This window comes from Cajanus cajan, chromosome 6 (assembly GCF_000230855.2).
Source record: "Cajanus cajan strain Asha chromosome 6, NIPB_CcT2T_4, whole genome shotgun sequence".
Taxonomy (NCBI): Eukaryota; Viridiplantae; Streptophyta; class Magnoliopsida; order Fabales; family Fabaceae; genus Cajanus; species Cajanus cajan.
The window spans coordinates 9,390,676-9,404,343 of NC_138522.1; the positions used below are offsets into that span (position 1 = coordinate 9,390,676).

The window sequence follows — 13,668 nt, forward strand, 5'->3', positions numbered from 1 at the left end:
GAAATTTTAAAATATTTTGTATTATCTATTTTTTGGACGAATAATATTTTTTCTTCTTGTTGGCTTTAACTTATTGAACACTAAAGCAATTACATATTAATATTGCGTGTTGATAACTTATTTATTTTAAAAAATACCTAAATAAAATATTTTGTAATATTTTATATATATATATATATATATATATATATATATATATATATATATATATTATAAGTAGCCACACAACATGCAAGTTTATATCTAGTTTATAATAATAATAATTTATCATAAATAAACTTTATATTAATTCTCCTTGAAACTTAAGTAAATGAAATTAAATGGTACTTATAGTTAAATTTCTTTTTCTGCCTAACAATGATAAGGTGTTAATATTTCTCAAATATCATCATCAATGAGGCTTTCCCATAGGAAAAACATGAGGTATATTTTTTTTAATTGGGAAAGAAACAAAATTGGAAGAGAGACACGATAGACCGTTATTTTAGGTAATTGTTTGCCTATCAACCTTCAATGGTTTCACAACAACAATTGTTTCGTCTAATTAAGGCTAATTCAGTTCCACCTTTCACAATTTTCTTATCCTTCCTTTGCAAATGTGCCACTGAGAGAGAGACACGCTTAGAGAAAGATCTTGATCTCGTCCCCAAACAAGGTCATGATCTTCCTACACCTTTCCACATTCTAAGTTCCTTTCTTTTTCTTTCTCATTCAACACCCAATTTTTTTTTTTTTTTTTTTTTATCTTCAACAACACTACGGATTAAAGAAACTTGGTAATTATTTTTATCCCAATTTGTCACATTTTTCATGTTGTTGCGTTGCTAAAAGGAACAAGAGAAAAACAAAAACAAAAACAAAAAGGAGAGAAAACTACCAACATGGCCACAAGGTCATTTTCTCATTTTGTTGAGCAAGAAATGGGGAAGTTCGCTCACTTTGTGATCTATGTGTTGCTTGAGTGGGTGTTGATATTCATACTATTTCTTGATGGGTTTCTTGCATTTGTGGCCAACGAGTTTGCGAGGTTCTTTGAGTTGCAAATCCCTTGTTGGTTGTGCACCAGGTTTGATCATGTTTTGGTTCATAGAAACCCTGACTTCTATTACAATGAGTCTGTGTGTGAGGCTCACAAGAAGGACATGTCCTCTTTAGCTTTTTGTCACAACCACAAGAAGCTCTCTGACATAAGGAAGATGTGTGAGGGGTGCTTGCTTTCATTTGCGACCGAAAAGGAATCAGATTGTGACACATACAAGTCACTCGTGGGGATTTTGCATAAGGATTTGGAGTGCTTTGTTCAAGAGGGCCAACCAATTCAATTGAGTTTGAAAGATGATGGGAATATGTTGATTGATATAGGCAACAATCAAAGGTGTTCATGTTGTGGAGAGCCTTTGAAAGTCAAGTCCACCTACGCCAAAGTGAAACACTCGTCATCATTTTCAAGAGCGCCAACGTCTTCACCACGAGCTTTTCCATTTTCAACATCAAAAAATGAGGACCCTCATTCTCTAGACTTACCTCACAACAGGTACAAAGAACTCAAGTTTGTGTCAGATCACAATTCAGAGCTTCAAGAGTTTGAGGAAGTTAGTAGTCCGCATCCGTGTATTAAACGTGAGTATATGCACAACTATAATTTCTTGAGACTGTGTAATTTATCTTTCTATTGGTATTTGATTTTTTATTGTACTACATGTGTTTTAACCTTAATCACCCGTGGTTTAGATAATATTAAAATAAGTTCAGCATTGGTGTCAACAAAAAAATTCATCATCATTATTATTATTATTATTTAATGAATCTAAACTTTTGATTTGTTGTGCTTATAGACATGGAACTTATACTAAAATTACTTGAGACTGAAAATGTGTGATTATGGCACCTTATAAGCATGGTACAAAATAATGTTTGTTTTATACAGCAAGGGGGGAACACACCAAATCTGCCTCCATGCCTATATTGCCAGAAGAGGATATGAATGATGACTCAAGCAAATTAACCCCAACTTTTACAAGGGGCAATAAGTTCTTTGGAATCCCACTCACCGATTCTACAAACAACAGTCCTAGATGGACTTACAAGATTAATAGGAAATCGCCACTAGAAAAGACAGAATTTGCCTCTGAGTCTAATGAGGTAAATCCCCAGAATGATTTTGAGGATGCCATCTTAAGCAACTTGAAGAGGCAAGTACGTTTGGATCGCAAATCACTCATGGCTTTGTACATGGAACTAGATGAAGAAAGAAGTGCTTCAGCTGTTGCTGCCAACAATGCAATGGCAATGATCACCCGGTTACAGGCTGAGAAGGCAGCAGTGCAAATGGAAGCTTTGCAGTATCAGAGAATGATGGAGGAGCAGGCTGAGTATGATGAAGAAGCCCTACAAGCAAGTAATGACATGCTTATCAAAAGAGAGGAAGAGATCAAAGCTTTGGAAGCTGAGTTGGAGGTTTATAGAAAACAATATGGAGCCTTAGCAGAAGAAATTTCCTTTAATAGGGAAGCTAACTCTTCATTTAGGCTCAAAGAAGGTGGGGGAGAAAAGGCTCCAATTTCTAATCAAGGCATGTCACCTCAGGTAGAAAATGGAGGGATGAGACACAGTGAATCAGTCAAAGATTTTAAAGCAGAGAAAACATATCTTCTTGGTCGAATTAAGAAAGTAGAACATAGAACACCTTTTTCAGAAAGTGGAATTTATTCCTTACTACCTAGCTCTGACAGTATTTGTAATTTGGACGATGAGACAGGTAATATAACAAACATGCCTTCATGAATAGGTAGTATTATAATTCTAATGATTATTTTGACAAAACATTCAATTTAATCCTCCAGAGTTACATGCATTACCGCATTAGTCCTTAAAAATTTTGGTTACTAAGTTACTTTGTCATAAATTTCTTTTGGGTGACTACCAAGTTACTTTGTCATAAATTTCTTTTGGGTAACAACTTAGGTCTTGTATAATGATGGATAGATGAATATAATGACATCTTATAGAAAAACTAATTGGTGACAATTTGTAGAAGACTAATATTCTGACATTTTAGATCATCAAAAGACTACTTTAGTAAAAAATGTGGAAATACATAAAACTTCGGATGAAAAAATTGTGGTTTTCTTTAACTATTTTGCTCATTAACATTCTCCACAATGATTATGTTGTAACAGGAAAAGAAGGTGAAGCCTCCCTACCAAGAGAACTGTCTTTCCTTACTGAAAGGGTGAAGGCTCTAGAAGCAAACAGTGGGTTCTTAGAGCTTGTTTCCAAGGAAGATGAGAAAGATAGTGAAGGAACAAAAATTTTGACAGAGATATCACACAATCTAGAGAAACTAAGTCACCTTGCTTTGACCTCCTTTGAGGATGAGAATGCATGATGCCAATTTTCTTTTATTGTAATTGGCTCTTTAAGTGTACTAGAGCCAAATGATCATGATTAGAATGAAGGAAGTTGAATTTCATGAGGCTGAGCCTAAAAAAAGGGAAAAAAAAAAAAAAAAAAAAGTATAGCTTGAGGTGAAGATCGTGTGTTATTCTGACATTAGGATCACTAGCAAAGGGGCAACTCAAGTGTTAGAAACATGGATGACTTGCTTCTGCCTCAAGAATGTATGTGTAAAATATCTAAATGCCTAGAGGTCAAATACTTAAAAACTCAACATGTCTTGTAATAGGATTTTAATATCCCCATTTCTAGGCTTGACTAGCTTTTTTAGGATCATTTGGACAACCTTATATAGGTTTAACTTGTTTATATGACAACTATTGTCAACACTTCATTTTTTTTTCTTGTTAGTATGTATCTTCTCTCATGGATGATATACAAATTATATATTCCATCAAAATAGTAGCAAATTCATAAAAACTTGACTTTACTAATCAAACTCAATTTCCCAAATAATTCAAGTCTCGGAGGAATCAAGATATAGAAAAGCTTAAATAATTTACTTTTCTTGTCATCTCTAGACTAAAGTGTTTCATTTTGTCAAATACTATATGTTAAAACTTGATATATTTTCAGCGGAGAGAAACATGGTTTGAGTAGGTTTGTAAGCAATTAAGCTTTTCTTTTATTACTCTAGTGATGTATGTGGGAAACTAGGATTTTGCCTCGCAAAGTACTAAGAGCATCTCCAATGGAAACAACTCATTTGAGTTATTTCATGCATTGAAAAATGAAAAAAGTGATTCTTAGTGTGTCATGTCAGTATTAAGCAACTCAAACACAAATCTACTCCAATGGTAAGTGTACTGTCTCGGTTACAATCCGACTTTACCATCTATTCGGCCAAGGCAGGGTATCTCGGTGCGCACTTATCTCAGCCTCTTTGCCTCATGGGCTCGAGGCTGGAGGGCAACTGTACTGTCTCGGGTGATATCCGAGATGACCTACAACCCGATCATACCTTGTAACACATCGAGGTCGGTGATGACTCGATAGAGCGTTTGAGGTGAGTCCCTTCGGTCGGAATCCGACTAGGTAATTTGAGTCCAGTTTAGAATCCTCTCACCTGTAAGGACTGAGGAGACCACTCGGCATTAACCCGACTGGGTCCTCGGTATGAACCTACAACCCGATCATACCTTGTAACACATCGAGGTCGGTGATGACTCGATAGAGCGTTTGAGGTGAGTCCCTTCGGTCGGAATCCGACTAGGTAATTTGAGTCCAGTTTAGAATCCTCTCACCTGTAAGGACTGAGGAGACCACTCGGCATTAACCCGACTGGGTCCTCGGTATGAACCTAGTCGGTCAGAACCCGACTACACTTGTTCCTTTCAACCCCGCACCATCAAGATAAGAGCGGTTAGGAAAATCCCTTCATTCTCGGGGCCCAAAAGGCCCATGAACGACGTGCCATAAAACCCAAAACCCTAGAGTTGAGAGGGCAGATTACACTTTTGAATGCTCTGGCTTTGCGGCTTGACCTAGGAAAAACCCTAGCGCACCCCGTGACCGGAACATTTTGGCGCCCACCGTGGGGCTACGGTAAAACTGCTCCTACGCCCCGAATCACAGAGAAGAACCAACGGACTACCATGGTGAGAGGCGGCAACCACAACAATGCACAACCTCCTACAATGGAGGAGATGATGGCCATGATCAACGGCTTAAGGGAAGAGAACGCGCGCTCCAGGGAGAGAGAGGAGGCTATTCAACGTGAGAATGAGGAGCTCAGGAGACGAGCGGATGGGATGGAGGCCAGGTTGGAAGCTAGTGTCAGGACGGTAGAGGAGGATGTCATGATGGAAGTCCCTAGGGATTTTCGACCTTTTTCGGAAGCCATAGAGGCCGAGATCATCCCTAGGGATCTTCGCACACCCCAAGTGGAGCCCTTCGACGGGATCCAAGACCCCGATCAGCATTTGATGGACTTCCGAGCTCAAATGTTGATCTGTGGAGGAAGCATGGAAGCGCGGTGCAAGTTATTCATGGGCACGCTCAAGAAGGCAGCGCTGGACTGGTTCAGCGGACTCCCGGACAGGTCAATCACCGACTTTGACGTGTTTAGTCGGCTCTTCATGGCGCAATTCACCGCTAACAAGAAGAAGCCACCGATCACGTCGGACTTGTTCGACCTAAGGCAGCAACGCGAGGAGTCACTGAAGGATTTCCTGCGAAGGTTCAACGAGACCGCGCTGAGGGTGGCATCGTTGGACGAGAAGATGGCGGTCATTGCATTTCAGAAAGGTTTGAGATCGGGAGCTTTCGACATCGCGCTCGAAAGAGCGAACTGTCAAACGATGTCGGAGGTGAGGGCTTTCGCTCTGAGCCACATCAAAACGGAGGAGAATCAGATCATTAAAAGGGCGGTCGAGAACCGAGAAGCAGGGAGCAGCAATAAGGAGGGAAACAAGCATCTTCGACCGCGCTCAGACTGGAGTAAACGACATGACCAATACAGCAGGAAGGAAAGTAATTACAGGCAGACCGAACAGGGTAGTCGGGCAAGGGGCGAATGGAGGCGCAACAATGAGGAAGAAAAGTTCACTCCACTTACTGTTCCTAGGCGACAAATACTTCCCGATGTCAACAATGCATCGTTTTTTGAGTTTCCAGAGGCGACGGAGCGTCAGCTGGGGCCCTCGAAAACCGATTGGTGTGAGTTCCATAGGGCTCACGGACATTCCACAGAAAACTGCTTCGTCTTAGGAAGACAGATCGAACGCCTGATCAAGGAGGGACGACTGAGGGAGTTTGTGGCGAGAAAACAAGAAGGAGGGTCGTCCGACAGGCGATCTAAACGCACACATGACGACGCAAGGAGGGATAGACGTAGAGAGAGATCTCCTCCCAGAGATTCCACTGCAAAGGTCTCGGAAGCTCATCAGCAGCCCATTCATGGGGATTTCAACACCATAGCAGGAGGTTTTGCCGGGGGGGTCTACTTCTGCTGCCCGAAAGAGGTACACTCGGTCGGTACTGACAGTTTCGGAATTCAGGCGACCGTCTCAGCCTGAGATTTCATTCTCGGATTCGGATTACGAAGGAGTAGCGCCTCATGAAGATGACCCCATTGTCGTGTCGGCGATCGTCATGGGGTACAATGTGAAGCGCGTGTTGATTGACCAGGGAAGTTCCGCGGATATTTTATTCTGGGAAACTTTTGAGGGAATGAAAATTCCTAACGACCGACTAATTCCTTATGCAGGGACTCTAGTGGGTTTTGCAGGGGACCAAGTCATCGCAAGGGGATACGCCGATTTGGAGACGACCTTCGGCCAAGGAGCTCAGATGAAGACGGTGGTTGTTCGGTACTTGGTGGTCGATGCTCAGTCGTCATATAGTATACTGATCGGCAGGCCGACTTTGAACAAGCTGGGAGCGGTCGTGTCTACCCCCCATCTGAAGCTAAAGTACCCGTTGCCAAATGGTACTGTGGGGGTCCTCAGGGTGGACCAGGAGGTCGCTCGAAAATGCTATGGGGATAGTTTGAAGACACGAAGACGACTGTACACTAAGCAGGTACAGAGGGGGGTCCATTCCGTCGAGCTAGATCCCAGAATGGGTCAGTTTGACCACCGACCCGCCCCAGCAGAAGACGTCAAGGAAGTGGAGGTAATGGAAGGGAGAAACGTAAAGATAGGCACCTCTTTGACTCCAGAAGATGAGGAGAAATTAGTGAGGGTCTTGAAGGATAATGTCTTGGCATTCGCATGGCATTCCAGCGACATGCCTGGAATTGATCCAAACTTTTTGTGTCACAAGTTGGCCATAGACCCTAGTGCAAAGGCAGTAATTCAGAAGAGAAGGAAATTCGGCGAGGAGAAGCGAAGGGCTATCGCGGAAGAGACGCAGAAACTACTGATGGCCGGACACATTCGGGAAATCCAATACCCGACCTGGTTGGCAAACGTAGTCATGGTGCGCAAGAGCAGTGGGAAATGGCGAATGTGTACGGACTTCACCGACCTTAATAAGGCCTGTCCAAAAGACTCGTACCCGCTGCCGAACATAGACTGCCTGGTGGATGGTGCGTCGGGATACGAGTTACTAAGCTTCATGGATGCATACTCGAGGTACAATCAGATCCGAATGCATCCCGCAGATGAGGACAAGACCGCCTTCATAGCGGATCAGGCCAATTTCTGCTACAGAGTCATGCCGTTCGGTCTGAAGAACGCAGGGGCGACTTATCAGCGACTGATGGACAAAATCCTTGTGAATCTGCTCGGTCGGAATGTGGAAGCTTATGTAGACGACATGGTGGTGAAGTCGGAAAGCGTCAGTCGGCACTTTGGCGACTTGCAGGAATTGTTCGATACCATCGGCAAGTTCCAGCTGAAACTGAACCCGGAGAAGTGCTCTTTCGGCGTCCAGGCGGGAAAGTTCCTCGGGTTCCTGTTAACTCACCGCGGCATTGAAGCGAACCCGGACAAGTGCTCGGCGATCATCGACATGAGAAGCCCTTCTACAGTAAAGGAGGTACAACAATTAACGGGGAGGATGGCCTCTCTTTCCCGATTTATATCAAGAGCGGCTGACAAAGCCCTGCCTCTTTTTCAATGTCTGAGGAAGAATGACCGGTTCGTTTGGACAACCGAGTGTGAAGAAGCCTTCTCCGAGCTCAAGAAGTCGTTAGCGTCCCCGCCGATCTTAACAAAACCACGACTAGACATGCCCTTGTTGGTATACATCTCGGCGTCCGACCGTGCTGTCAGTTCAGTTCTGGTTCAAGAGCGTGAAGCTTCCCAAGTTCCTATTTACTTTGTAAGCAGGGTTTTGCAGGGAGCAGAGACAAGATATCAGAGAATCGAAAAACTAGCCCTCGCTATACTGGTCACTGCGAGGAAATTGAGGCATTACTTCCAGAGTTACGAGGTGATAATTCGTATTGATCATCTGATTCGACAAGTCTTGCAAAAACCCGACCTGGCCGGTAGAATGATGAAATGGTCAGTCGAGCTCTCTGAATTCTCCATCAAGTATGAGCCGAGAGGAGCAATCAAAGCCCAGGTATTGGCCGACTTCCTGATGGAGTTGACCCCTCCAGCCAAGGAAGACACGGTCGGTGAAACCCAATGGATTTTATCAGTTGACGGTGCGTCAAATATAGGAGGAAGCGGAGCTGGAATCGTCTTGGAGGGCCCGGGTGGAATCCTACTAGAACAGTCACTACGGTTTGAGTTCAGGGCAAGCAACAACCAAGCCGAGTACGAGGCGTTATTGGCAGGAATGAGTTTAGCCAAGGAGATGGGTGCGACGAGTTTGTCAGCCAGAAGTGATTCCCAATTGATCACCGGACAAGTGGCGGGAACCTTCCAAGCCAAGGATCCTCAACTGGCCAAGTACTTGGAGAGGGTAAAACTCTTATCGGAAAGTTTCCGAGCATTCACACTTAGCCACGTGTCGCGAGAGCAAAATTTGAGAGCAGACCTCCTATCCAAGTTAGCTAGCACGAAGAAGCCGGGAGCCACTCGATCGGTCATCCAAGAAACTTTAGCTCAGTCGAGTATAAATGAGCCACAGGTGAGTGTTCTTTTCATCCAGGAGGAACTCAACTCGTGGATGGCACCTTATATTGCGTACCTGACTCGGGGGGAATTGCCAGAAGATAAAAGGCAAGCATCGCTGATACAAAGAGAGTCGGCCAGGTTTGTGGTTATTAGCGAGAGACTTTACCGAAGAGGTTACAGCTCTCCCCTCCTAAGGTGTCTCACCATGCCACAAGCAAAGAGAGTGATGGATGAGATTCACAGTGGAATGTGCGGAAGCCATATCGGAGGCCAAGCTCTAGTGTATAAAGTCGCCCGAGCAGGATACTTCTGGCCATCCCTAAAAAACGATTGCGTCAACTGGGTCCAGAAGTGCGACGGATGCCAAAGACACGCCCCTTTGCTCCATTCCCCAGCTGAACGACTGCATTCAATTCTGTCCCCATGGCCCTTCCACAAGTGGGGGATTGATATCCTCGGGCCATTTCCGATTGCAATAAGGCAACTGAAATTCTTGATAGTGGCGGTCGACTACTTCAGTAAATGGATCGAGGCGGAACCAGTGGCGACCATCTCGGCAGAGAAAGTAAGAGCTTTCCTCTGGAAGAATGTGGTGTGTAGGTACGGAGTCCCTCAAATGCTTGTTTCCGATAATGGAACCCAGTTTGCAAGCACAAGGGTTCGTGATTTCTGCAAAGAGGTCGGTATCCGAATGGCGTTCACGTCGGTCGAACATCCACAATCCAATGGCCAGGCAAAGTCGGCCAATAAGGTAATCCTCTCGGGTCTGAAGAAACGTGTACAAGAGTCAGGCGCGTCATGGGTTGAGGAACTTCCCCGAGTACTATGGTCGTACCACACCACCGTCCACTCGACGACTCAAGATACTCCTTTCAATCTGGTATACGGAACCGACGCCATGATCCCAATTGAGATTGTAGAACCATCAGTCCGCACTACGGCTTTTTCGGCGGAGGAGTCTGACCAGGGCAGGCGAGTTGATTTGGATTTAATCCAAGAGGTTAGAGAAAAAGCAAGAATAAACCAAATAGCGGCCCAGAGAAGAGCAGCCTTCAAGTACAACACAAAGGTGAATCCGAGAGACTTCATCGTAGGCGACCTAGTGTTGAGGCGTGCCCAGCCAATGCAAATGAAGAACAAGCTGTCAGCAAAGTGGGTGGGTCCTTACAAAGTGGACGATGTGGTCGGCAAAGGCGCGTATAGGCTGAGGACCTTGGACGGAGGAATGATACCGAGAACATGGAACGCGGCGAGTTTGCGTTTTTATTATAGCTGATCTTTTGTATTAGGTGCACTCTTTTCCTAACTCAGTATTTTGTCCCCGTAAAAATTTGAGGGGTTTTTTGCTGAGAAGGTTTTTAACGAGGCATCACTCTTTCAATTTCAATAATACATGTCATGTCATTTTTTCGCTATTCATGGCTCCTTAACCTTTGTTATTTTGAAGAAGCAAAGACTCGTCACTGATCGGTAAAAATCCGACTGGCGCGAGTATAAAAAAGCAAAGACTCGTCACTGATCGGTAAAAATCCGACTGCCGCGAGTATAAAAAAGCAAAGACTCGTCACTGATCGGTAAAAATCCGACTGGCGCGAGTATAAAAAAGCAAAGACTCGTCACTGATCGGTAAAAATCTGACTGCCGCGAGTATAAAAAAGCAAAGACTCGTCACTGATCGGTAAAAATCCGACTGGCGCGAGTATAAAAAAGCAAAGACTCGTCACTGATCGGTAAAAATCCGACTGGCGCGAGTATAAAAAAGCAAAGACTCGTCACTGATCGGTAAAAATCCGACTGGCGCGAGTATAAAAAAGCAAAGACTAGTCACTGATCGGTAAAAATCCGACTGGCGCGAGCGCTGGTGCGACTAGACGACGGCGCGGTTACTGTCTCGGTTACAATCCGACTTTATCATCTATTCGGCCAAGGCAGGGCATCTCGGTGCACTTATCTCAGCCTCTTTGCCTCATGGGCTCGAGGCTGGAGGGCAAGTGTACTGTCTCGGTTACAATCCGACTTTACCATCTATTCGGCCAAGGCAGGGCATCTCGGTGCACTTATCTCAGCCTCTTTGCCTCATGGGCTCGAGGCTGGAGGGCAAGTGTACTGTCTCGGTTACAATCCGACTTTACCATCTATTCGGCCAAGGCAGGGCATCTCGGTGCACTTATCTCAGCCTCTTTGCCTCATGGGCTCGAGGCTGGAGGGCAAGTGTACTGTCTCGGTTACAATCTGACTTTATCATCTATTCGGCCAAGGCAGGGCATCTCGGTGCACTTATCTCAGCCTCTTTGCCTCATGGGCTCGAGGCTGGAGGGCAAGTGTACTGTCTCGGTTACAATCCGACTTTACCATCTATTCGGCCAAGGCAGGGTATCTCGGTGCGCACTTATCTCAGCCTCTTTGCCTCATGGGCTCGAGGCTGGAGGGCAACTGTACTGTCTCGGGTGATATCCGAGATGACCTACAACCCGATCATACCTTGTAACACATCGAGGTCGGTGATGACTCGATAGAGCGTTTGAGGTGAGTCCCTTCGGTCGGAATCCGACTAGGTAATTTGAGTCCAGTTTAGAATCCTCTCACCTGTAAGGACTGAGGAGACCACTCGGCATTAACCCGACTGGGTCCTCGGTATGAACCTACAACCCGATCATACCTTGTAACACATCGAGGTCGGTGATGACTCGATAGAGCGTTTGAGGTGAGTCCCTTCGGTCGGAATCCGACTAGGTAATTTGAGTCCAGTTTAGAATCCTCTCACCTGTAAGGACTGAGGAGACCACTCGGCATTAACCCGACTGGGTCCTCGGTATGAACCTAGTCGGTCAGAACCCGACTACACTTGTTCCTTTCAACCCCGCACCATCAAGATAAGAGCGGTTAGGAAAATCCCTTCATTCTCGGGGCCCAAAAGGCCCATGAACGACGTGCCATAAAACCCAAAACCCTAGAGTTGAGAGGGCAGATTACACTTTTGAATGCTCTGGCTTTGCGGCTTGACCTAGGAAAAACCCTAGCGCACCCCGTGACCGGAACAGTAAGAAATTTTAAGAAATTCAACTTTTAAATTTTTTTTTCTAATCATTTATGAACCAATTTTAAATTTTTATTAAAAAGGATAATTGCACTACAATGAAAGAAAATAAATTACGAGAAAAATACACAATAAGTAGATATTAAAAATAAAATAAAACAACAGTAAATACATAGACATTATACGAAATTAATTTTCATCATTATTATTTTCGAAACGTTCTCAAATATGTTCAATAAGATCTGTTTGAAATTTGGTAAGGAACGGTTGCTTGAGGAAGCAATTCTTTCTTTTTCAAGTAACTCATGTTGCCACGTCAGAGTCCTCCAATGGTAAAAAATCGGGGCTTGAGTTGTTTCATGAGACAAACAATTCCTATTAGAGTTGCTCTGAGTATAACTAAGAAGATAAAAATTTAGAAAGGTGAATTACTTGGTTCTCCTTATAGTTGTTACTTGGGACATTAGGTAAGTCTAACATATTTCTTAAAATAAGAATGATGGCAACCAATATATCATTGAATAGTCATCCAATCGAATGATGATAGGAGTCTTACTCTGAAAAATGTTTACCCAATTTCATATTGAATAACGTACCCTTTCTTGATGATTGGCAAGGCTACAACCTATACGTACACCATCTGGACATAATATTAAAATGAAGTTTTCTTATGCTAAGCTATAGGATAAAGAAAAGTTTTAATTTACTTAGTTGTTTCTAACAGATTTTTTTTTAATGTTTGGTGAGTTCAACATGTTATTGCATCTTAATAATAATTATTATAGCTACGATTAGCTATTTCAAAAAGAGTAAGATGGATCGACATAATAAACCTAAATATTTTGCAAAAATATAAAATAAAATTTATATCTGATGGTGATATATATATATAGAGAGAGGAGAGTTATAATAATGTCGGTGTAATTTTTACTAATTATTACATCGTTCAATAACTTTATATTAAATGTGAATTTTGAAAATCTAACCGTTAGATTGAAAGTTCATATTTCTTTGATCATATATACAAAATTTAATATTAATCTAAGATGATTTGATACTTCAGTCTTATAAAACAAAATTGACGTAATATATTTATTTCAAAATATACTAAAATATGAACACTTTGATTACTTTCAAATTGTAGTTCAATTTTAACAAAATTCGATATACACATATAAAGTGATATGAACTTTCAATCTAACGGTTAAATTTACAAAATTCACAATAAATATATAATTATTGAGTGGTGTAATACTTAGTAAAAATTACACCAGTATTATTATAACTCTCCTCATATATATATATATATATATATATATATATATATATATATATATATATATATATATATATATAAATTAGACCCACTTATGTAAGGATCATGATTAGTGCTCATCAATTAAATATTATGAGTTGTATATATGGAAGAATAACTTTTTTTTACATTTGTTATTATCTGTTGATAAAATCTGCAACAGGTAAAAAATAGGTAGCTTTAATGCGTACAAGTATTGGTGTACGTGCGCGTGAAAAAAGATTCACTTATTCCAATAGTGAGTTATGAAAAACTTGTTTTGTTTAATAATTCATATTCTACATCAAATTTTAATGATTTAACTATTAAATTAAAAGTTTTTAATGCATATATCATGTCTACAAATA

At 42.4% G+C, this 13,668-nt stretch overlaps 1 protein-coding gene across 1 annotated transcript; it reads left to right on the forward strand.

Moving 5' to 3' along the window:
- Positions 1-581: 581 nt before the first annotated feature.
- LOC109815188 (putative myosin-binding protein 5) lies at positions 582-3,790 on the forward strand. The gene is made up of 3 exons (XM_029274735.2): positions 582-1,620; positions 1,928-2,758; positions 3,180-3,790. Exons 1-3 carry the CDS (start codon positions 882-884, stop codon positions 3,386-3,388), a joined length of 1,779 nt encoding a protein of 592 aa, XP_029130568.1. The 5' UTR covers positions 582-881; the 3' UTR covers positions 3,389-3,790.
- Positions 3,791-13,668: the final 9,878 nt, after the last annotated feature.